This window comes from Helianthus annuus, chromosome 8 (assembly GCF_002127325.2).
Source record: "Helianthus annuus cultivar XRQ/B chromosome 8, HanXRQr2.0-SUNRISE, whole genome shotgun sequence".
NCBI lineage: Eukaryota > Viridiplantae > Streptophyta > Magnoliopsida > Asterales > Asteraceae > Helianthus > Helianthus annuus.
In genome coordinates, this window is record NC_035440.2 from 26,841,658 (window position 1) to 26,865,714 (window position 24,057).

General features: G+C 39.5%; 1 protein-coding gene across 3 annotated transcripts; it reads right to left on the reverse strand.

Annotated features, from left to right (window-relative positions):
• Nucleotides 1-2,994: 2,994 nt before the first annotated feature.
• Nucleotides 2,995-6,816, reverse strand: LOC110872472 (G-type lectin S-receptor-like serine/threonine-protein kinase At4g27290). Of its 3 annotated transcripts, XM_035976544.1 has the most exons (8): nt 6,014-6,141; nt 5,279-5,787; nt 4,870-5,034; nt 4,635-4,780; nt 4,347-4,557; nt 4,009-4,246; nt 3,756-3,909; nt 2,995-3,683 (listed from the first exon to the last, which is right to left on the reverse strand). In XM_035976544.1, exons 2-8 carry the CDS (start codon nt 5,739-5,741, stop codon nt 3,390-3,392), a joined length of 1,671 nt encoding a protein of 556 aa, XP_035832437.1. In that variant the 5' UTR covers nt 5,742-5,787; nt 6,014-6,141; the 3' UTR covers nt 2,995-3,389. The 3 variants fall into 3 exon arrangements, 2 of the variants coding, with proteins under 2 accessions (XP_035832437.1, XP_035832436.1); XM_035976543.1 differs by having other exon boundaries at nt 5,279-6,816; XR_004864876.1 differs by having other exon boundaries at nt 3,004-3,683; nt 4,020-4,246; nt 5,279-6,661.
• Between the last annotated feature and the right edge of the window lie 17,241 nt (nt 6,817-24,057).

Here is a 24,057-nt window from a genome sequence, read left to right on the forward strand (position 1 = left end):
ACAAGGGCTCAAAATGTGAAACCTGCACGACATCATCCTCGCAAGACAAGGGTAAATCTGAATCATGAGAATTATAATAATTAAAAGTAGAATCGTAATATTTACCTGACTGTGAGATCTCAATGCACATTTCTCCCCCCGGATCTGGATTTGTGTAGTCCATCTTACCCTCAGCCGTTTGATATCCTAGATAATTTCCATTCATATCATAAGTGTAACGGCCTTGGCTTTTCAAGCTCTGTGAATTTAAAATATCAAATGCGGCTTGAATTGCCCTAACACTTTCTTCCTTAGCAGCCTTAATCCAGTCATGAAAGTCCTCTGTTTTTTGTTTTGGTTGCCAATTCCAAGACTGATATGACTGTGGCTGCACAAGAGGGTTAGCATCGAAATCTATGGGACACCCCGAATCGTTTGGACAGTATTTGGTGTAATGGGGCCCTCAATAGATAAAACACATGATAAAAAGTTTTAAAAAAAATTAACTAATAAAAATATATTTACAAAAACAACTAGACACACTACTACTAGACACAAACCCTAATACTCAAACTACAAATATGACCAATTAAACAAATAAGATCAGTCAAAGCTAATAACGCAATCGCCTAAGTGTCCCCGGAAACGGCGCCAAAAACTTGATGTGTGAAAATGTATATATTAATTTCGAACAAGTTTTAAAAAGGAATTGCTAACTAAACCACACATAATCGGCAAGTGCACCGGTCGCAGTGTAGTGTAGATGGCAAGACCGGATATCAATCCGTGGACACTATATGCAAACTCTAGTTAATGAACCGTTGTCGAATATAAAGTCAATTTTTAAGTTTGTTTTGATGATTAACTAATAACCTAATTAATTAAGAAAAATGGTGAACAAGACAAGCAACACAGTAAGCAAACAAAGTGGAAGGCAAAGTGTAGGTCAAATATGATGAGAAAGGACTACCTAGGTGTCGAATCCCTTGAATCATGCAACGCTATTTTGACTATGGCAATGGTTAAATATCCTACTCCCTCGATTAACCCCCCTCTAGGGATGTATCAAACGAAAGATAAAAACGAAATGTGAAGTGCTAGAACAAACCGGCACGACCTATCGATACCAAATCCTACGATAATTAGGCAATGAAAGTAACTCTACCCCCAAAACTCTCAAAACGCAAAGCAAACCAAACCTTGAAGATTGAAATCCTAGGAAACCTTAACCATGATGTAATAAACGAGCCCGAGCTATCGGGCACCCAATCTATCCACCAATGATTAGCTAATAACCTAGCTCACCTTAATCGTCTTTCGAGTCACAAGATGAGGATGCAAGTTTTAGTATATTGATTTTAATTATTAATCGAATTGGTCAATTTCTCAACTCAATATTCAAACCGAAAACCCTAAGATCAACCATTCAAATTAAACTCTAAGTCTAGGGATATTTCTATGTGCCTAAACCGCTGAATTCATCAACCAATAATCAATCAAAACACACCAACATGAAATATCAAGATCAATCACAAGGCAAAGTTATGTAAATCATATCAAATAACCATAATCATGTCAAAATCGCATTACAATCATCCAGTTCATCTAAACCCAGGTAGTTTATAACGTTTAGCTACTCATATTTATTAAAAACATAGCAATATCGGTTCTAAAAATCAAACAAAACATGGGTTCAACGCAAAAGATTAGAAAAATAAGAGTAATATCGAACCCGCAATGATACAAACTCGAACCGGCCTCCTTTTTTCCTTCCTCTTGCGCCAACAGCACTCTCAATATGTATTTTCTCGCTGCCGTCTGTTTTGTTTCGAATCCCCCACTTGCTTTTCGAAAAATAATATATTAGGGGCTCCCTTTTCATGTTCAACTTTATGTGTATATATATTGTTTCTTTAGTGTTTTTTCTATATCTCTTGCATATTCCATTTGTTTTCAAAGCCCAGTAAAAGAAACAAAACAATTCAATAATCATATGCATCTTGTCGTGCAATGCATAGCCCAATCAGTTGCTCTTGGTGGCCCACCATACTTTCACAAAGAATTCCCAATTTTTGATTATTTCAGTTGCCTGTTGTCGTGCACATCCATGTGGCGGCCCACTAACTTATAAAATATTGATAGTGGTCTTGGCCCACTCATAAAAAATTGATGTGATTTTGATTCGGTCACTGGCATTCTATTCTGCCCAACTGGCTGGTTATTTTCTTCTTACTCGTTTTCGCTCAATTTGTACCAGGACCTGGCAAAACACAAAATAATATAGTATAACTGTATAAAGACTAAAAATGACTCAAAAACTATGAAAATAAAATACAAAATACACGGGTAAACGACGGTGTTTTTCAACATGGCTGTTCATGGCATGGTGGTTTCGCGAGGGTTTGAAGCCAAGCTTTGGGGTTGTGTTTGGTGCTGAAATCAGGGAGAATGTTGAGGTGTAGATGATGTGGGTGGTGATGCTTGGTTGTTGGTCGGTTTTCCAACATCGCGATCTTGTGCACTGTAACATCATTCATCCATTGTGATTCTATGGCAGCGAGCTTGGCGATTATGGCAACCAATTGGGAGGCGATTTGATCAGATTACCATTGCTACTCCGGGTTTACACCATCATGTTTCCCGGCAATGGAACCATTGTTAAGAATTGGGATTTTCTACTATTTATTTAATGAAATACTAGGGATAGTCAGCCCGATTTGAGAGGCGCTGGTTCTCGGATTACAAGAACAAACACTAATATTTTGTGGTATATATAAAACTAACTTAATCTAACACATCAAACATATATTAATAGTAGAAAATAATACGAAGTAATTGTCCCGCTAACATTCACCCCCCACCCCCCAAATACTTCTATTTCCCCATGTTTAGCAACTGTTACTTGACTATTTGACGGAATAACTGACTGGGTCATGGATCACTAGATCACCGTCAGGAAACGAGTGGGCTAGAGCCATTGAAACCATTGTATATGTATCATACCACCATGTTGGATAATCAGGCTTTAGAGAGACTCCCCGAATGATAGAGACTCAGTGTTTATTAATTAATACCAAATCAAGAGTTAAACAAGGGATAACATAACAAGAACATGGAAAAAACTAACTACCAATGACTTAGCTAAATAAACGAACTACATGACCCACGTTAAGATAAAATATAGCTAGTAAACGGCGTTCTACAAAGCTCCACCACTCCATGATGCGCACATTCTAAATAGACCAGGTTCCGCGATTCCACTTCCATTAATTTGCAAGTGCTTTGAACTAATCCTAACACTTCTTACAATACAACTGGAAATCGGAAGTCCCACACTACTATTGAGGCTGCCCTTGGATAAAACTACCAATGGAATGTTGGACATTAAATTACATCTTCCATTTACCTCATTATCTGCCATCTATTTCACTTTGTGTCACTCCATTAATGGATGATGGGCGAATTGGAACTGAGTTACCTTCACTTCCGTTAATGAAGAAAGCAGGTTTTTTGGGAGAAGGTAGTGATCCTTCACCAGCCAACATGGCAACCACAACCGCTGTGGTAGGTCTATCTTCTGCTCGATGTTGTACACATAATAAACCAATGTGTATTGATCGCAACACTTCATTAATCAACCATGACACACCTAATGATGCGTCAATTAGATCAAGAGACTTGCCGTCTTTGTAAAGTCTCCAAGCCTATATCAATCCAAGTGACCAATGTAGATTAGTTCAATTTATTAATGAAATGATCATATTTAACACACTTACATGTCCAAGAAGGTTAACATCAAGGTCATCTTCATGAAAAAAACCTCTGTTTTTCTTTCCGCTTACTATCTCCAACAACAGAACGCCATAGCTAAAAATATCAGACTTAACCGAGAACAAACCGTTTGCTGCATACTCTGGAGATATGTAGCCACTGTGTTGAAGATATATATAACACCATGCAAATCATCAATAAACAAAGAAAAGATCTAAAAGGTAATAAAAAAGAAAAAAAAAGTTGAGGGATTCTTACAAAGTTCCCACCACGTTTTTTGTTTTTGCTTCATTCTCATGTCCTTCAAACATTCTAGCCAAACCAAAGTCTGATATTTTTGGATTCATGTCACGGTCGAGCAATATATTGCCTGCTTTCAAATCCCTATGCACAACTCTAAGTCGGGAATCTTGATGAAGATAAAGAAGACCTCGAGCAATCCCATGGATAATGTGGAAACGTTGCGGCCAGTTAAGTAACGACTTCCTTGAATCATCTGATGAATATGAATATGCAATAGATTCATTTACCTATATTATTTAAAAGTATTACTTTTATATATACTGTAATTCCATGGATTTGAAAGAGAGCTAAACCAAATATAAACCAGTCCAAGCTTTTGTTAGGCATGTATTCATAAACAAGCATTGTCTCTTCTCCTGTAATGCAGTATCCTAAAAGCTTCACAAGATTCCTATGCTGAAGTTTGGCAATGCATATAACTTCATTCTTGAATTCATCAAGGCCTTGGTTAGATGACTTTGAAAGCCGCTTTACAGCAATCTCTTGGCCTTCTTCTAACACACCCTGGATGATTTTAAAATTATTAGACATATAGATTTCTTTACCCAGTGGTGTTGATATTAATCACCATGCCTCGGTACCTTGTACACTGGACCAAACCCACCTTCTCCAAGCTTGTTGTCGATAGAGAACTTATTAGTTGCCCTAGAAATTGTTGATAAACTAAACACTTGCAACTCTATATTTTCCTTCCTTCTGCTACTGTGGTCCTTTTCAAGGACCCTTACTATTGCATGTAGAAAATTATAATAAGTTGAGACAAAACTTATTTTCAAAATCTGATCATAAGGTACTAATAAGATCAATTTCACTTGCCTTCTCTTTCTACATCTTGTCTACACTTTCTCTTAATCCATGTGCAGATTGCAAATATCACAACCAACCCTGCTGAGGTTGACAAACTGATTGTAATAATTACTCGTCTCTCTCTTGGGAATCTAGAAAGATTTCCATAGTTTCCACCAATCGTTGACGAATTAACTGTAACAATTACAATGTCAAAGCAAACAAAATAATGCCAAATTTCTAATAATAAATTATATGAGTACAGCAATAAATAGTATGTCTTTGCTACAAAAACACATATAAGCCCCCATTCATTTAGTTTGTAAAATCTTAAAAATCGACCAATAAGCTTTATTAATAGCTTGGATAACAACATAATCAATTAAAATGCTTTCGTATATACATGAAGGGCATTATTTTTTGTGATGTATTAGCTTACCTAATAACTCGGAGGCTGACAGTCTAACATAAAGATCTTGCCCGTTTAGTTGGTACACTCGGACATCAATAAGATCACCAAACCATAGCAAGCATCCAACTCCACCAGCAGTCATGTTTGGGTTTGCAAACGCAGTGCATGAGCAGTTACTCTTGCAAGTGATCTCACACTCTTTAAGACGCATGTTGGCATTGAACACAGCATTCTGAGTGTCCGGCAGTTTCATGCTTGAGAACTTTAGAAATCCCTCTTCGGGGGCACAATCCAAAGATTTAGTTCGCCTACAACCACTACTCCATTTAGAAGGAATCAAATCTTGTGGATAGTTTGGTTCAAATCCTTTCAAGCAACCACAAGTATAAAAGGCGACAGTATTACAGTTTCCATACGGACCACATAGTCCATAACTATCACATGCATCCGACGGAAAACTGAAATCCTGTGTCCATTCTTGGTTATGCATATCTAGATGCCAGATCTCATACTTCCCACCTGGAGTCACTATCAACCTTAACAACAAAGAGGGGCTCTTAAAAGTTAATGCAAAATACATCTCATTCTCATTGACAATCATATCAACATTGGATGTATATACTGAGTTAGATTTATAGCTTGGCTGGCCAGCAAACGCTATGCCATTATATGGCCCAAGCCTTGTTTCAATAACAGAGTTTTTCCAAACATATACTTGCTGATAGTTACCCTTAACCATTGACCACCGGAGTGTATAATTACCTGGGGAAGGATCATCTGCACTCGTCCATGATGTCAAGCCCATCTCTCGTCCTGTTATGAAGTTCTTTCCACCCTTCATTCCTGGTAAGTAGGTATCTCCAGGGTAATCAAAACTTTGCCAAATGAGAATATTCTTGTTGGTTTCCTTCTCACTCTTAATTACCAGATTGCCCGTATCTAAGAGGTGTGCTACAGGATTGGCATTTGTTCCAGATGTCGTGGAGTTGGATGACCAAATGGTTGTACCGCTACTATTGACAAGAGACAGGATCCCTTGGCTGTCTAATTTGAGCATGCCAGAGGAATCAGTAAGTGGTGTTTCCCTGTTAGCAACCCATGCAACCGTATGAGGTGATGTGTTCTTGAACCATATCCCCAGGTATCGATATTTGGAACTGCCTGGGCTAAAGAATCCTAGCTCGAATTTTGCATTCCGTGAGACAACGGTCTCACCATCTAACAAGTTTTGATGCACAGTTATGGCTTCTAATGATGAACCAGAACTTCTTAGCATGAGAAAGAAGAAGGTAATAGAAGGGAGTAATATTTTGATTTGATTCATATCAATGCACTGATTACTTTAAGTGTCTTTCTCAGGACTTCATTGCCTTTTTATGGGTTAATATATGTAAAGCCAAATTTCGGGAAGTAATTTTTCCATTCGTTCAACCAGGTATTAGATTTTCTTTATAGATAAAAAAGCTGATAATTTACTTAAAAAAAGGTCAAAAATAGCCATCCTTCAATGTTCTCCCACGAAAGAAATTTCCTCCATAACTCGAATAAATATTCGGGACCAGTACACCTAACTCAATTGCAACATATGTGATATCTATGGGTAGATACCACCAACAAGTGAACCAATGTCATCCTGACCAGTTACATAAAATTTTTCTTGTTGCCTATTTTCATTTACAAACATCAAACCAGGTCAATGCCCCGTCTAACACCACACATCCAAAGCTTCATAGACAGTGTTGTAAGAATCGCTAGGCGCTAGTCGGTCGGTGGAGTACCGACTAGCGATTTATCAGGATTAATAGGAATTAATCGGAATTAGTCGGATCAGGATTTCTATATGTAATTTTTAGTTATATATACACACACATTTTTATATATAGTTTTTTAAAGTAGACATGTTTTAACATCTCATTGACCAATTTTTTAAGTAATTGACTAGATTTTATAAGGTTTGGTCGAAATTTGGCTGGGATCTGGCCAAAATTGGCAAGAATAGGACCGCCATTGACCACCTAGCAATTAATCGGAGACTACTCGGGATTTTTACCACACTTTTCATAGATACTTTCTATGATTTGGCAAATTTTAAATACGAGAGTTCCCTTAGCCAGAAGAAACTAATGAAACTTATCAATCCAACTTAGCTTCTTGTTTGGGGCAAATGACCGAGGTTTAAATGGGTCAAGAACTCTAGCTTCTCCTATGTAACCGACACTAATCAGTGGGGGACCAGAAATGCTTTTCGTGGGGTCGATGGGGCTGTATCACAAAATATACATAAAAAAAAATTGTCTAACTCGGGTCAGGTCACATAATAAATAAAAAAATTTCCCTACTGGTTTCCATTTTTTGTAACTAGATATTACATTTTTTTAACACCACCACCCAAGAGACCCTTCGGATAAGAAGAGCAAAACTCTCAAAATTTCTATATATATATAGATCCCTTGCCTGGCTTAGAACCCATAACCTCCCACTAAGACCGGTGTGGATGGTGTGGAGGCCTCAACCACGCCGCTATACCACCTTGTGTGTGGCGTCGATGTTGGCGTGGGGAGGGGGCCCTCCAATTTTCACCGGCGTGGACGGCAAATGGGTGGTGACATGGCGACATTTCATTGGTGGGTGGATTTTGGGTAAGTTTTGATTGGTTAATTGGTATTATTTGTTTAATTTATTTTATTTTTATAAAGTGAGCTAGCCCCACGTTAGTAACTCTTTTTCAATATAAAAAATATAACTATCACTCAAATTATCATGAACCAATAAGTTTCAAGCTAACATTAACAAAAGGCTGAAACTATTGGCACACCTTGGTTGGCTATCTGCACACTTAGGGTTACCTACGCTGCGTATAGACCTATACACATCGTAGATAAGGGATAGGTACACGACCAGACACTCAACCTAGTACCATGTCAAATCTCTCTGACATATGTTGCGTATAGATCTATACGAAGCGTATGTACAAAAAGGTATACGCTGCGTATAGACCTATACGCAGCGTATGTCAGACAGATTTGAAATTGATACGATGTTGTCTAGGCACGTGAATAAAGCTATACGCCTATACGCAAAGTATAGAGCTATACGAGGCTGATAATTGTGAATTCAAAAGTGTATTTAGACATCCATCTCTGCCTACGAATTCAAACACCAACTTGTTGGCTTTCTTCTGTATACACTCATTTCCTCTATATCAAACGCCATATTGTTAAAATGTGATCATTTTGGGACGGGAATTATTTCTTTAATCAATATTCTAACGACGCATGGGGAGTAAATGATGCTAATAAGGCGGAGGAGGTTGTATCTTGCGTCCCTATTGATCAAAAAATACAGTTGCCAGACTTGAACGAGACTCCGACTCCACCTGTTGATGAACCATATTACCAGGCGCATTAAGTGTATCCGGATTACGGATACGGGTATGAATCTCCCTACGTGCAACAAGGTAATCTGGATGGATACGTAGATACGGTGCTAAGAATGCCCCTGTTGATAAACCATATTACCCGACGCAGCAATCGTATCCGGGTTACGGATACGGGGTATCCGGGTTACGGATACGGGGTACGGATACGGGGGTGAAGTTTCTTACGTGCAACAAGATAGTTCGGATAGATACGGTGGATATGGTTATGAGCCTCGTAACACACCACTGTATGATGATTATCAACCATCTACCCCGGGCAATCCGTTTCAAATACAAGAGGTATCACATTAATATTTGTATTATTCTTATAATAATTATTATCATTGTTAAAATTATATTGTTATTGTTATTATTAATATTATTGTTAAAATTATATTGTTATTGTTATTGTTAATATTTGTATTTTTGTTATAATTCTTAATATTATAATAATTATTATTGTTGTTAAAATTATTATAATTATTATTATTGTTAAAATTATATAACTATTGTCAATATTATAATAATAATTATTATTATTGTAAAAATATTATTATTATTATTGTTAAAATTATATAACTATTGTGTCACACCCCAACCGATGGCGGAAACATCGGGGTACGAGCACTAAGCGTTCAGATTGCTCATGAGAATTCCATAACACTATTATTTCAATAAAGATTAATTGATTTCATGCAAAAGTCAAACAACGTCATTACAAGTATCACATTACAAATCAAATCATAAATTGTTCAAATTATTCAAAAGACTAATATTAACTAGGCGACGTTTCTAAGCATCTCCTAGTTGAATTCCATGCATTCCCAAGCATCTTATCAGCCTGCAACATGTATTAAAATATCAATACAAAAGTATTGACGAGTATACTAGTTTGATAGTAGAATAATAGATTTAAAACAACTCATATCCATAATGTAAATAATAAAATAGTTTCAGCCGTGCTAGTGTCGCAGTCCACGCAGCGATAGCCCAAGTACCCCGATGCCTTAATGTTTACCCAAGACTCAAGGTAAATTAGAATCCTCCTAACAATACCCCCCGAAAATAATGGGGGAGGTGCATCTCCTATAGCGCTACTATTGTTAAGGCGGAACTACACACTCTGGATTAAACGTTACATAGCACAAAGAGTCAAGAATCAAGAATCACAAGTTTCACATAGTACAGAGTATAAGTTTCAAAGATTCAAATTTAAGTTTCATAGAATACATGTTACACCCCAAAAGTTTAAAGTGAAAAGGGAATCGAGTATACTCACAGTGATTGCTTAAACAGTCGCAACTGTTATTGGATCAAAGGGAGCTCTTTTTAGAATTAGCCTGATTAGATTACAAAAGGATAAGGGTCGAGTAGAGTAACGAAGTTGAATAAAGTGTTAAACCAGTCACTGGGTCGGATGGCTGTCCGATCGGATGGTCAGTCGGTCAGATGACCCTTGGGTGCGTGAGGTGACAATGGCTGCCCGATCGGATGGCCATTCGATCGGTTGCCATTCGTTCGAGCGAGACTCGCATGAAAGGGACCAGGGTGGCTTGTTCGATCGAACGGTAATCCGATCGGATTACCACTCGATCCGAGTGTAGGTAAACTAGACATTCCAACCGGATGGCTGTTCGATCGGACTGCTGTCCGATCGGGTTGCCATTCGATCCGACTTCCCAGTTTTGATTGTTTACCAAAGGTTTGAAAGTCTCAAGACAATAGGCAAGTGTCACCTGATAAGGTGGCTGTCCGATCGGATTGCTGTTCAATCGGGTTGCCGTTCGATCGGGTGACCCTTGTTCTTGTTTATCATTTTGTTAAAATTTCTAAGTTTCTAGCTTAATGGTGACGGTACGACACGTACTTCGACAACAGTAGACTCGTTAGCACAAGGCCGTCCTGATCGGGTGGGAATCACCCCTGTCCAATCTGTCGTCTGTCCTTAACGAATTTATGTCGGAATCCGTCTCATGCTCGTCTTCTCCGGTATGACCCAGATCCAAGCTGACTTAAGACTATGTGCCAAGTCCACACCCTGTTTAGATCCGGTTTCTACCAAAATAAGACAAAATTTGATGAAAAGATGAAAAATGACCCAAGTTTTATATGAAAAGTATAGATTTAGCTTGGATTTAGTGTAAAAACGCATGAATCATCTTAGATCTGAGCTAGATCTTGCTTAGTATGACGTCACATGTCAGTTTGTTCAAACCTACATGATGACATCACCCTCAAGAACTCATATCCGAGAGATTTCACGGTGAGAAGTGTGATTTCAAGTGAGAATCACGTAGAGAGTGATGTGTAGGGCAAGAAAGTACAAGAATCTAGCCTAAAACGTACCGAAATCAGCAAGAAAATGAGGAGAAAGGTGTTCGTGCGTCTGAGTCGAGCAGAGTTGTCACATCACCCAAAATGGTGATGTGACGGGTCTATTTATAGTGAGAAAGTGAGGTGGATGCGGCATATGGTGGATAGGGTGGTCACCCGTTCGGGTGGTCATCCGATCGGACGGTCATCCGATTGGACGGTCATCCGATTGGACGGCCACTCTGGCCAATCCATCTTTCCGCGTTCCCGATTTTGATTTGTTTTGCGCGTTAGGTTAGGCGTTGCTTTATGTATAGTTTATGTAAAATATCTAGATTACATCACAACCCAAAAGTTTCCAAGTTTCATAGATTTCGCTAGTGACGAGGTTCCGATCTTTCGTTCAACCAAGAATCAAGTTTCACGAGTCTAAGGAGTCAAGCACCAAATAAGTTTCAAGAATCAACAATAAGATTCTAGTTTCCATAGTAACAACAATCAAGTGTCTAGATTAAGCATCAAGGGTCAAGTACCTAGATTAAGTATCATGTCTCAAGCATCATAGTATCAACAAGATTCACACCAAAAAGTATCAAAACATCAACCCCATAAAACCACAGGGACTAAAATTGACAACCTATTAGAAATTCAGGGACTGTTCTTGCCACGTGTCTAAGGTTCAGGGACGCTGGGCGTTACAGTCTCCCCTCCTTTAGGAGATTTCGTCCCCGAAATCTTAGAAGAAGACTGTTTGAAGAGATGCGGGTACTTGGCCTTCATATCGCTTTTCAATTCCCAAGTGAATTCGGCGCCACACTTTCCTTCCCATCGAACCTTAACAATGGGAATTTTGCTGTGCCTCAGACGCTTGACAGTTTGATCCATGATTTCGACCGGTTTCTCCACAAATTGAACAACCTCATTTATTTGCAAGTCTTCAAGAGGAACCTGCAGTTCTTCGTCGGCTAAGCATTTCCGTAAGTTGGATACGTGGAACACTAGATGCACATTGTTTAGTTCTGGTGGCAAGTCAAGATTGTATGCTACCTTGCCAATCCTTTCAAGTATCACGAAAGAACCCACATAGCGAGGAGCAATCCCAGGGAGATAGCTTGAGTAGAACTCGGTCACCAACAGCAAATTCCAGAGGCTTCCGCCTGTTATCAGCATAGCTCTTTTGTCTGCTCCTAGCTTTGATCAAGTTATCACGGATCTGAAGAATTTTTCCATTGTCTCTTGAACAATCTCAGGGCCAGTGAACTGCTTTTCCTCTACCTCATGCCAGCTGAGAGGAGATTGGCATTTCGCCCATATAAAGCTTCGAAAGGAGCCATTTGAATACTGGAATGGTAGCTATTGTTGTACGAGAATTCTATCAATGGTAAATGTACATCCCAGTTACCACCAATGTCGATGACACAAGAACAGAGCATATACTCTAGGGTTTGAATAGTACGCTCGGTCTGCCCATCCGTCTGAGGATGAAAGGTCGTGCTAAGATTCAAGTGCGAACCCATAGCGGACTGAAACGTTTGGCAAAGACGCGAAGTAAAACGACCATCACGGTCAGAGATTATGTCAAGAGGTATGCCATGACGGCATATAATCTCATTGGTATAGACTCGAGCAAGTTTCTCCACTTTGTAATCTTCACGAATAGGGAGAAAGTGAGCGGATTTGGTTAAACGATCAATAATCACCTAGATACTATCGTGACCTTTCGAGGTTCAGGGTAGCTTAGTAATAAAATCCATGGCGATACTATCCCATTTCCAATCTAGGATCTTGGGTTGCTCTAAGAGTCCAGAGGGACGCTGGTGTTCAGCCTTTACCTTTGAGCAGGTAAGGCACTTAGACACATATATAGCAATGTCCCTCTTCATGCCAGGCCATCAATAAGTCGCACGCAGATCCTGGTACATCTTATCGGCACCTGGATGGATAGAGTAACGGGATTTGTGAGCCTCGGTCATAATGAGCTCACGGAGATTATCGCGGTCTGGCACCCAGACGCGATTCAGATAGTACTGTAGACCATCAGATTTAGTTTCGAGCTGATTAGCTCCATGAACTTCGACAGTTAGACTTCCTTCATTTGCTGACGAAAACTGGGCTTCATTAATACAAGCATGCAGACTACTAGAGATACGAATAGCCTTGAAATGTGTCTTACGACTGAGAGCATCGGCTACTTCATTCGCCTTGCCAGGATGATAGCGAATTTCGCAGTCATAGTCGTTAAGTAGTTCCACCCAACGTCTCTGTCGCATGTTAAGCTCTTTTTAGTCGAAGATATGCTGAAGGCTCCTATGGTCGGTGAAGACCACACACTTAGTACCATAAAGGTAGTGTCGCCAGATCTTCAACGCAAAAATAACCACACCAAGCTCCAGATCTTGCGTAGTATAGTTTTTCTCATGCACTTTGAGCTGACGAGAGGCATAAGCAATAACCTTGTCCTGCTGCATGAGCACACAGCCCAACCCACGGTTCGAGGCATCACTATATACCGCAAAATCGTCATTGCCATCAGGTAGAGTTTACACAGGAGCATTACACAAAAGGTTCTTAAGAGTTTGAAAGGATTCCTCTTGTTTGGGACCCCAAACAAAAGGTTTCTCCTTTTGGGTTAGCATAGTAAGAGGAACAACGATTTTTAAAAAATTTGCGATGAATCGACGGTAATAACCCGCCAATCCTATAAAAGAACGAATCTCAGACGCGGATCTAGGCGTACACCAATTCTTCACTGCCTCAATCTTAGAAGGGTCAACATGAATACCCTGACTACTAACAATACCGAGAAATTGTACTTCATCAATCCAAAACTCACCCTTAGAAAACTTAGCATACAGGCGTTCACCACGTAAAAGTCCAAGCATAAGACGTAGATGGCGAGCATGATCAGCTTTTGACTTAGAATAAATAAGAATATTATCAATAAAGACTATCACAAAACAATCCAAATAAGGTTTACACACATGGTTCATAAGGTCCATGAACACTGCAGGTGCGTTGGTCAAGCCAAAAGGCATGACTACGAACTCGTAGTGCCCATATCGAGTACGAAACGTAGTCTTAGGAATATCATCTTCGAGAACACGTAGTTGATGATATTGTAGGTCCCTCGGAGGTTGAGGTTAAACCTTATCCTTGTTATGTTTAACACACTAGCAAGTGCGGAATCCAAGCTAGAGTGCAAACCGAGATGAAACAAGCACAAACACAAGACACACAATATTCACCGATTAACACCACTTGTATTAATACGTATGAAAGGTTCGGTTACAAGCTCAATGTTTACAAATCTGTTTTGCAAACTCTCTAATGTGTGTGTGTGTGTTCTTGACAGAATACTCTCTCTATCTCTCGTGTCTGCCTTAGTGTCTAAAATGAAATGAACACACTACATGGGTATATATACCCAAACACAGGTTGTCTGGTCGAAGGATCAGGTATGCTGATCGAAGGATCAGATAGATGATCGAAAGATCATCTATCGAACTGAAACCTGTCGAAGGATGATATCCTTCGACGTCCATCATCATCTATCGAATCCTTATCCTTCGAGCTCATCGAAGGATCTAAATAAACTTTCGATGACTCATCCTTCGATGAGTCATCTTTCGACAACTCATCCTTCGACACACACATCACAACCAAATCTAACTGTTTGGCCAAGTCAAACCAGGAGAATGGTTGACTTGGTCAAACTTACAAGACTGACAAAGACATCGTTTTATATCGGACAAGATACAGACAAAGTACAGACACAAGTGCATCAACAAACTCCCCCTTGGCTGTAGCTTTGTCTTGATCTTCGTGACTTCAAGTCTCTGACGTCTTTTCAAGTCTTCAGTGTCGGAGGATCTTCAAAGTCTTCACGTCTTGAAAGCAGAAAGTGTATCAACAAACTCTCTGTTTCATGTAGGAAGTGTGTTGACAAACTCTCCCTTAACATAAGCTCCCCCTTGAGTTATGCTCGTAAATGACTTGTTCTTCAGTTTGAGATCCTTGAGGTGTTCCAGATGGTCAGCGGCAACTCGATCATATTCATCTTCTGAGTGCCTTCACGTTGTGTCTTCATTCCGAAGCTTGTCATCGACTATGTTCTCCTTGCCTTTAGAATCTGCACATGCAAGAAATCTAAACGCATAATGAGAACAACTGCCTTGAATATAATTAACATAAACAAATGACACACGTATGACCATGTCACAAATCAAACACCGTCCGACAGTTTGAAAGTTTAATAAATTTGTCAATTTTAGATTTAACTTTCAAAGACTTGCAAATTTCGACCGTTTATGAAGATTTAGTCAATTCGGTTTTCAGTCAGGTTTCAGGTAACGAAGACTCGAGATCCAACATCGTACGATCGAAAATAAAATAGAAATAAAATCTTTTTGGCTTTTATAAAGTTTATATTAAAACACACCTAAAATCTTTTTGGTATATATATATATATATATATTTTTTAATTAAAAGACAAACAATTTTAATATCCTTTGAGTGTTATCAAACGACATCACCGCTAATGTCGTGCTGATATGCACCAAACGACAAAACTGTTTAAAATAAGACAATAAAAGTTAAGCAGTAAATAAATATATACAGACATTCTTTTTTTTGCGAGTTTCGAGGGTAAAAGAATCATATCAGTGCACGGTCAAGCCAAAACACTCTCTTTGTTCAGTTAGTTAACATTAAGATAAGCATCCTATAACAATTATCGATATTGTTGTCCACTTAAGCTCAACTTATCAGATGTAATCATGGCGAGGGGATACGTTAAGGTATGATTTATACTTACCGACCGGTGTTCATCCACATCACGACACATTCCCGTATCAAGGTATGCACGAGGGTTCATCTTACCGGTGAGTATACCGATTATCATCTGTTTGACCATATATGATGTGAGATTCTCACTTATTTTGATTTGAAAACAAGCCCTATGTGATATAATCACTTATTGATGAGGAACTTGATTTTCATATGCATGAGGGCACAGGAGCAAGTCCGTGAACAGGTCAGTACTTTCGTACAGCAGAGAGACGAACTTGACTCCCGGATAAATGTGATATTTTATCACTTATTTGTTTGGACATGTGATTGTTTATCACTTATTTGTTTGGACATGTGATTGTTTATCACTTATTGAGGTCGAATGCAGTATGTACACGTATGTATAGTATCATGGAAGATCTAGACTTGCGTCCCCGTTATTTTTCGGTAACAGATACAACCATGATACCCAGATGATAAGCAGCATAAAGACCGAATATCTCAGAACCTCGGCAATCTATCAAACGAAATTTCGGTACTAAGACCATATGCCAATGAATGGTTCCCACCTGGTCTTCAGTCGATTTAAGTTTATATCACCCTGCACACTTTAAAATGATTGTGAGCCTACCGATACATCTTATATAGAGCTGCTTATCGTTTTTCATTTAAGATTTAAAGAGGTTTGGATAGACCACTGATGTACTATCATTTTCTCTTTTGCTCGCCAGGAAACTCATTTTTGTTTTTCTATTGTTTTTGTGTTTTTGAAATTTTTCGATGTTTTTGGATTTTCCGATTTTTGGATTTACTCCCCCTAAAATCAATAAACTAAGACAAATTTAAAACACAAAGGTATTTACAAAAATGATTTTCCGATGTTGGTTTACTCTTGCTTGACCTTAATGCCGTTTACCAATAATAAAAAGTCAAATCTTGATTTGTCAAATGCTTTGGTAAAAAGGTCGGCACGTTGGTCATCGGTGTGGACCTTAACAACATCGATTAGCCTTTTCTCAAAGCAATCACGTATGAAGTGATATTTGATTTCGATGTGTTTGGTCTTTGAGTGCTGCACAGGATTTCTAGTGATCTGTAATGCAGCAGAATTATCAACGTAAATAGGAGTAGTTAGGAATTCAAAACCGTAGTCGCGTAATTGTTGTTGGATCCAAAGAACTTGGGAGCAACAACTTGAGGCAACAATGTATTCAGCTTCGCATGTTGATGTAGCGACGCACGTCTGCTTCTTGCACTGCCATGTGACTAGGCGATTTCCTAAAAACTGACATCCAGCCGTTGTGGATTTGCCGTCGATTTTGCATCCGCCAAAATCAGAATCACTGAATGCGATCAAGTCAAAGTTATTATCCCTAGGGTACCATAGACCGGTGTCAGGGTAACCCTTCAAATAACGAAAAATCCTTTTTACAGCTGCAAGATGTGAGGCCTTCGGGTTGACTTGATATCTAGCAAGCAGGCACGTTGGGTACATTATGTCTGGCCTTGATGCTGTGAGGTACATAAGAGATCCGATCATTGCGCGGTAGTATGAGGGGCTAACAGCTTCACCCTTCAAGTCTGGAGTAATTCCGTGATTTTGTGGCAGTGGGGTACCAATGGGCGTTGCATCAGACATCTGGAACCGGCTCAAGATGTCACCAACATATTTAGTCTGATGTATGAATATCCCAGACTCAGTTTGTTGCACTTGTAGGCCCAAGAAAAAGGTCATTTCTCCTATAGCACTCATCTCGAATTTATCCTGCATAATGCGCTCGAAATTCCTACACAAGACATCATTAGTAGAACCAAAAATAATATCATCAACGTATACCTGTACCAGAAGAAGATCTCCATCTTGTTCTTTGATGAAAAGAGTACAGTCGATAAGACCTCTTCGAAAACCGTTCTCCAGCAGATAGTTAGATAAGGTTGCATACCAAGCTCGTGGTGCTTGATGAAGACCATAGAGAGCTTTGTTGAGCAACCAAACCCGATCGGGATGGATAGGATCTTCAAAGCCTGGAGGCTGTTCGACGTACACCTCTTCTTCAACCACACCATGTAAGAATGCACTTTTGACGTCCATCTGGTAAACCTTGAATCCTTTGAGTGAGGCATAAGCCAGAAAGATCCGAATTGCTTCCAGACGTGCAACAGGTGCATAGACTTCGTTGTAGTCGATCCCTTCTATCTGTCGAAAACCTTGAACGACTAAACGTGCTTTGTTCCGAATAACCACTCCACGGTCGTCCTTCTTGCATTTGAAAACCCATCGAGTGCCAATTTTCTTGTAGTTCTCAGGACTTTCAACAAGCTTCCAAACACCAAGCTTTTGAAATTGCTGCAATTCTTCCTGCATGGCTTCAACCCAAGCATTGTCTTTCAACGCTTCTTTCCACGATTTTGGTTCTTCTTGTGACACGTAACACGCGAAGGACCAGTCATTCTGAAGACCAGATTCTCTTATTGCTGAATACAAACCAGCATTCTGGTTGTTTCTCAGCTGATTACGCGTCTACACACCGCGCTGGACATCTCCTATGATATTCTGCTGTGGGTGGATATCGTGAATCCTCATTTCAGAATTTTCAGAAACACGTGAATTGATACCCAAATTATTAAGATTAAGATCAACAACCAACTCCACACCAGGAATGTGTGTAGAGGTGGATGCATTCCCTTCAGCAGTGTCTACATTCTGCACATGAGGTGTATCAACAGAGGCACCTTGAACAGGAGCAACTCGAGCCGAAGATCCTTCAGCTGCATCATGATATTCATCATCTTCAGAAGATTCATTATAATCAGCAGCATCTTCATAAACCTCATTTTGAACCATATTGTTGACAGACGAAGAAGCTTGTGGGTCAACAACAATAGGTCTAACCAAAGGCGAGTCAGCAGCGTTGTCACTTTCCAACAACATCCTAGCCGCTGCTGACTCTTCGTCAAAGGTTGGCAGATTGAAGGAGTCAAATAGTCCATCATAATCGAACATCCACGGATCACCCGGAGCCCTAACAGGACTCGTGTACCTTTGAACCCTCACTTCACTCCATAGCTTAATCTTTTTGGTAGCCAGATTCCAAACACGAAAATTCGGAGTAGCGTATCCAAGGAAGAAACCCTCAATAGCTTTCGCTCCAAACTTTCCATCCGGCTCAATCATAGTACATGGAGCACCAAACGGTTCTAGGTAAGAAAGATCCGGTTTCCTTTTCTGCAGGAGTTCGAAGCAAGTTTTGCCATGTCTCTTCACTGTAAGAACTCTGTTTAACATGTAGCATGCAGCCGATACAGCCTCCCCCCAGAATTGAATAGGGAGTTCCGACTCTACTAACATTGTTCTTGCAGTTTCTATAATCGTCCGATTCTTCTTCTCCGCGACACCATTTTGTTGTGGAGTATAACGAGAACTGTACTCATGAAGAACGCCTTTAGAAGTACAAAACTCATCCATAAATTGATTCTTGAATTCGGTTCCATTGTCGCTTCGGATCCTCTTCACTTTCAACGAATAGAGATTCTCCAACATTGTAAGAAGATCCTTGAGGATGCCAGGAGTTTCACTCTTATGTGCCATGAAGGATACCCAAGAAAATCTAGAATAATCATCAGTAACAACTAGACAATAAGCATCTCCGAATGTTGTCTTGTGTTTCATAGGTCCAAAAAGATCCATATGAAGACGTTCGAGAGGTATGCTGACAGTGTTGATTTTCTTCAAAGGGTGAGACTTCTTTGTTTGCTTCCCCTTTTGGCACGAGACACAAATATCTTGTAAATGAAAACTTCTCACAGGCACACCATTCACAAGATTATTTTTCACCAAATGGTTCATCTTTCTCAAGTGAATGTGTCCCATTCTTCTGTGCCAAGATATAGACTCCTTTTCCGTGGCTTTCGAGACAAAGCAAGTGACTTGTGCTGATGTTGTAATCGCCTGGCTCATGTCGAGAATATAAAGATCATTAACTCTCGGAGCCGATAAGAGAATCCATTCTTGTGGAATTTTGAATCCAGGTTTCAGCACATAGCAGCCGGCATCATCAAAATGCACGGAGAATTTCTTATCGCAGATTTGCGACACACTGAGAAGATTATGATCAATTTGCTTAACATAATTGATCTTATCGAAGCACACAATACCATTTGAGATACTTCCCTCTCCAGTGATGTATCCGCCTTTGTCTCCCGCAAATGCGACATACCCCCCTCTAATATTTCTCACGTCGTATAAGAGCCGTAAGTCGCCAGTCATGTGCCTGGATGCTCCACTATCAACAATCCAATGACTATTAATAGTTCCTCCTGGAACACCCTGCACATGTCATTTAAAAACATCAGTTGAGGATGGGGACCCAAGCCTTAGTGGTCTTGGGTCGTCCCTGAGCATCACGAAACGTGATATCAATCTCTTGATGGTTTTCAAGAACAACTACTCCCCCTGAATTGTCACCCGCCTTAGGTAACCAAGTTTGGTTTTGCCTACCAGTTTGAGTGTTGTAAACAGTTTTTGAAGCTTCTGGTTTTACAGGTTGTGACACACTTGGTTCCCTTTTAACTGTTTTAACTTCAGATTTCAAAGCTTTTTCAACAGTTTTCATGTTCTTACGTCGTTGTTTAGTTTCTTGTTCTTTTACTGTTCGTTTATCATGTTTAGGTGAAACTGACCGACGTTGAGGATGAACTGTTTCAGGTGGAGCTTTCTCAACAAATTTATTCTTTGGAGCATTTGGGCAGTTTTTGATGATGTGCCCAAATTCTCCACATTTAAAACATGTTCTCCTTTCAACAAATTTAGGAGAACTTGATTGACCACAAGATGTCGAACCCGTGGAACCTGAGGTACTAGCCTTTTCATCACACCCATTTGTGCGTTGAGTGTAATTGTTATCAATGTTACGTTTTAAGATCGTGATCTGTTGTACAAAATCTGTGTTTAATTTATTCTCAAAAGTCTCAATCTTATCAGTACCTGTGGATGCCACGAATTTGACACTTTTTGCTTTCTTTTGAGATCGAGCTCCTTTTGTTTCAGATTTCATCTGAGAGACTTTATGCTTTTGAGCTCGTTTGACTGGTTGTTTCCCATTAGAAGCACTAGGTTGTTGAGTGGTTGAAGATTTTTTATTACCAAACTGTTTTCTAATCTCAGCCTTAGGAATTGGATCACATTGTGTTACAACAATTCCCGGAAGTGTTTTTCCCAAAAATTTGTTTGTGTTGTCTTTAAAGACTTTATCAATCAAAGATTGATTTACATTTTTAATTGGGAAATCGTGATCTGAGTAGATTTTATCACCTCCAACCAACGTATACAACACATTACTGCTTTTAACAGTAGACACACATGTCTTATCAACTTTGACAGAATCAATCACTTGTTTCTTAACAGATGGGACATCAGGAGTATCAGGATCACAAAGAATGTGATTCTCTCGTGGAATAACTACTCCTTTCATCTTGTTAAGTGATTTATCCTGATCACTCACATCCAATGCTGATTCATCATCCGATGTCTCATAGTCCTCAATAATTGGAGGACTTTGCTTCATGGATGCTAAAGTTTCTTGTTGCTTAGAGGATGTGTTTGAAGAATTGTCCGGTTTGAACCCTAGGCCAGTAGCAAATTCCTCAAAATCAAGAGGTACACTGGGTTCATACCGAGGCATTTCCTCCTCATCAGGCATCTTGGTATAGTTATTCATCAAAGGGGGCAGACACTTCTTATACCCTATGCCTTTCTGATTTCCCTTCGGTTGTTGAACATCGATGATGTGATCAAGCACAAATTGGGAGTTAGAATAACTCTCCAACTTTTGTTTGATCGCATCATGCTCGCATTGGGCAATGGCTAATTGCTTCTTAGTTTCTTCCACAATGTTAATGTATTCATTTATACTTACTTGCTTGTGGTAAACTACTTTGTTCACTTCGGACACATTTTTCTTTAATGTTTCAATTACTGATTTAAAATCTTTTTTGTTCTGAGTTAAAGCCATATTTGCCTCTTAGCATTTGGAAAGTTCAATAACCAAATTTTGATTATGACTATGAAGCTTTTCTAGTTCAAGCTTCATTTCAGCACATGATTCACAAACACTAGGAGCAGGAGGTTCAGAATTTACCTGGCTCGAAGAGGCTGACACATTTGTCATAAAGGCAGTTTGAAAAGAAAAAGATCCGTCTTCAGAAAAAAACTTTTCCATTTCCCTGGATGTAGTAGCAGCCTTCTTGATCAGAATTGATTTCTGACATATGAGTTCATCAGCTTCATTCAATAAATCCTCAACACTAGAACCTGCTTCCTCCTTCACATCAGACTCTGATTGATTATCCCCAGAAACAGAGCCTTCTTCATCAAAACTTCCAGAATAACCAGAACTGTCATCACTTTCAGAGAACTCTTCTTTATGAACATGCTTGATGTGATTGATGATCTTTGCATAACAAGCTGTTCCACTTCCTTGATCACCTTCACCAAACTGCACAGACCAGTCACATCCCTCATCAGCTTGAACAGTCAAAGCCCGATTGGGATTTGAAGTTCCAGGCTGGCCCTGATTGTTATTAACTGCCACAATCCTCCTTTCACGGTTTTCTTGCTGGGCATTCACATTTGTTGTACTCGTCTGGTTTCTGAAAGGATTGTGATTGCCTTGTTTTGTTGGTCGAGTGCACTCACGTTTGAAGTGCCCTTTATTACCACAATTGAAGCATGTAACGGCGTTAATATCAAACCCATACTTTGTATCTTTCTTTCCTTCCAACGAAGTTCTTCATCATTTTTATGTTCCAGTTTCTGAATGAACTCATAGATGTTAACCGTGTCTAGAGTTCCAGTATGCTTCAACAACTCAATAAAAGAACTCCACTTTGGAGGTAAAGCATCAGCAAACTTATTCACCATGTCTTGTTAAGTAGCTAAAACCCCATAAGCACACATTTCACTAATCAGATGATAGAAACGTGATATCATTTAGAGTTTCGTTTTCCAAAAACTGAAACGATTCAAACTCTTTCTTCAACAAATCATGACGAGACTTTCGAGTAGCTGCATTGCCTTCTCCTCTAGCAACTAAGGCATCCCACAATGTTTTCGTGGTTTTGCAGTAGGAGAACTGATGATAGATATCTTTGTTGAGTGCTTGTGTAAGTGTAGCAAAGGCCTTTTTCTCCAATTCATAAGCCTTCTTGTCATTTTCGAGCATGTTGGCATAGCCTTCTGAAGTGGACGCTGCAACTTCAAGATTATCATTGAATGCATTGATGAAACATGTCCAAAGATCGGTGCTTTGCCCTTGAACATACGTGTGAAAGCGGCTTTTCCATGATGGAAAATCGTTCATATGGTTCAACTTTGGTGGACGATTGTTGCTGCCCGTTTCGCTCTCACTAATCAGAAGATTTTGAATGCTTTGACTTTGATTGGATACCAATGCCCATTGACTTGGACTGATTGATGGCTGTGGAAACATACTTCTCGCCCAAGCTGCAGCAGAGGTTTGATCTTGACTAGATTGTGAGTCTATACTCCAGTCCCAAGGACTTGTACAACTCATTTTGATGAGATACTAATTGAAGACCTTAACAAACACAAACTTGTTAAACTCAAACAGACAAGAATCGAAAGATAAGAATCGAAAGATACTATTTGTTCGAAGGATCAACAGTGTTCGAAAGATCACTGTTGAATTTCGAACAACGACTTCGAAAGATTCTCCAAGACGAAGGATCCTTATCTTTCGAATAATAACTGTAGCTCGAACAATATATCCTTCGGAAAGATTCCTTGGCTCGAAAGATAAATCACAGACTTCGAAGGATGTTCGAAGGATCAATATCTGTCGAACCTCCTCTGATCGAAAGATAATCTTTCGACTTCGAAGGATATCTTTCGAACTCTTCTGACACAGCTGACACGAAAAGTGACAGGTTGGTGAAAAGGTGATGGGTTGGTAAAGATCTTTCGGCAGAAAGGTATGGTCAGACCATACTTTTTCACCAACTCAGATTTGACAAATAAAATATTACCAAAAATGGAAGATCCTTATCTAGAAACCGATAACCGGAGCAAGCCGGAATTTGGCCGGAAATCACCAAGTTTCTTAAAAACAAGTTTTTAAGTTACCCAACCCGTCCTTTAACACACCCGGTTGGTTTAGAACACGTTTTTACGTCAAGAAATGCGAGAAAAACACTAAAAACGGGTGCTAAACCAAGTGTCCAAACACTCCAAAGTCTTGTAAAAACTCGGTTTTTAACAAGGAAAAGAGCC

Excerpts from the sequence above, each read along its gene's own strand:
- LOC110872472 (XM_035976543.1), bottom strand. The coding sequence starts at position 6,575 with ATGAATCAAATCAAAATATTACTCCCTTCTATTACCTTCTTCTTTCTC. Across the intron at positions 5,035-5,278 it reads GTCAGCCTCCGAGTTATTAG|TTAATTCGTCAACGATTGGT; the intron begins GTAAGCTAATAC and ends TAATTGTTACAG. Across the intron at positions 3,910-4,008 it reads AAAAACGTGGTGGGAACTTT|TGGCTACATATCTCCAGAGT; the intron begins GTAAGAATCCCT and ends TCTTCAACACAG.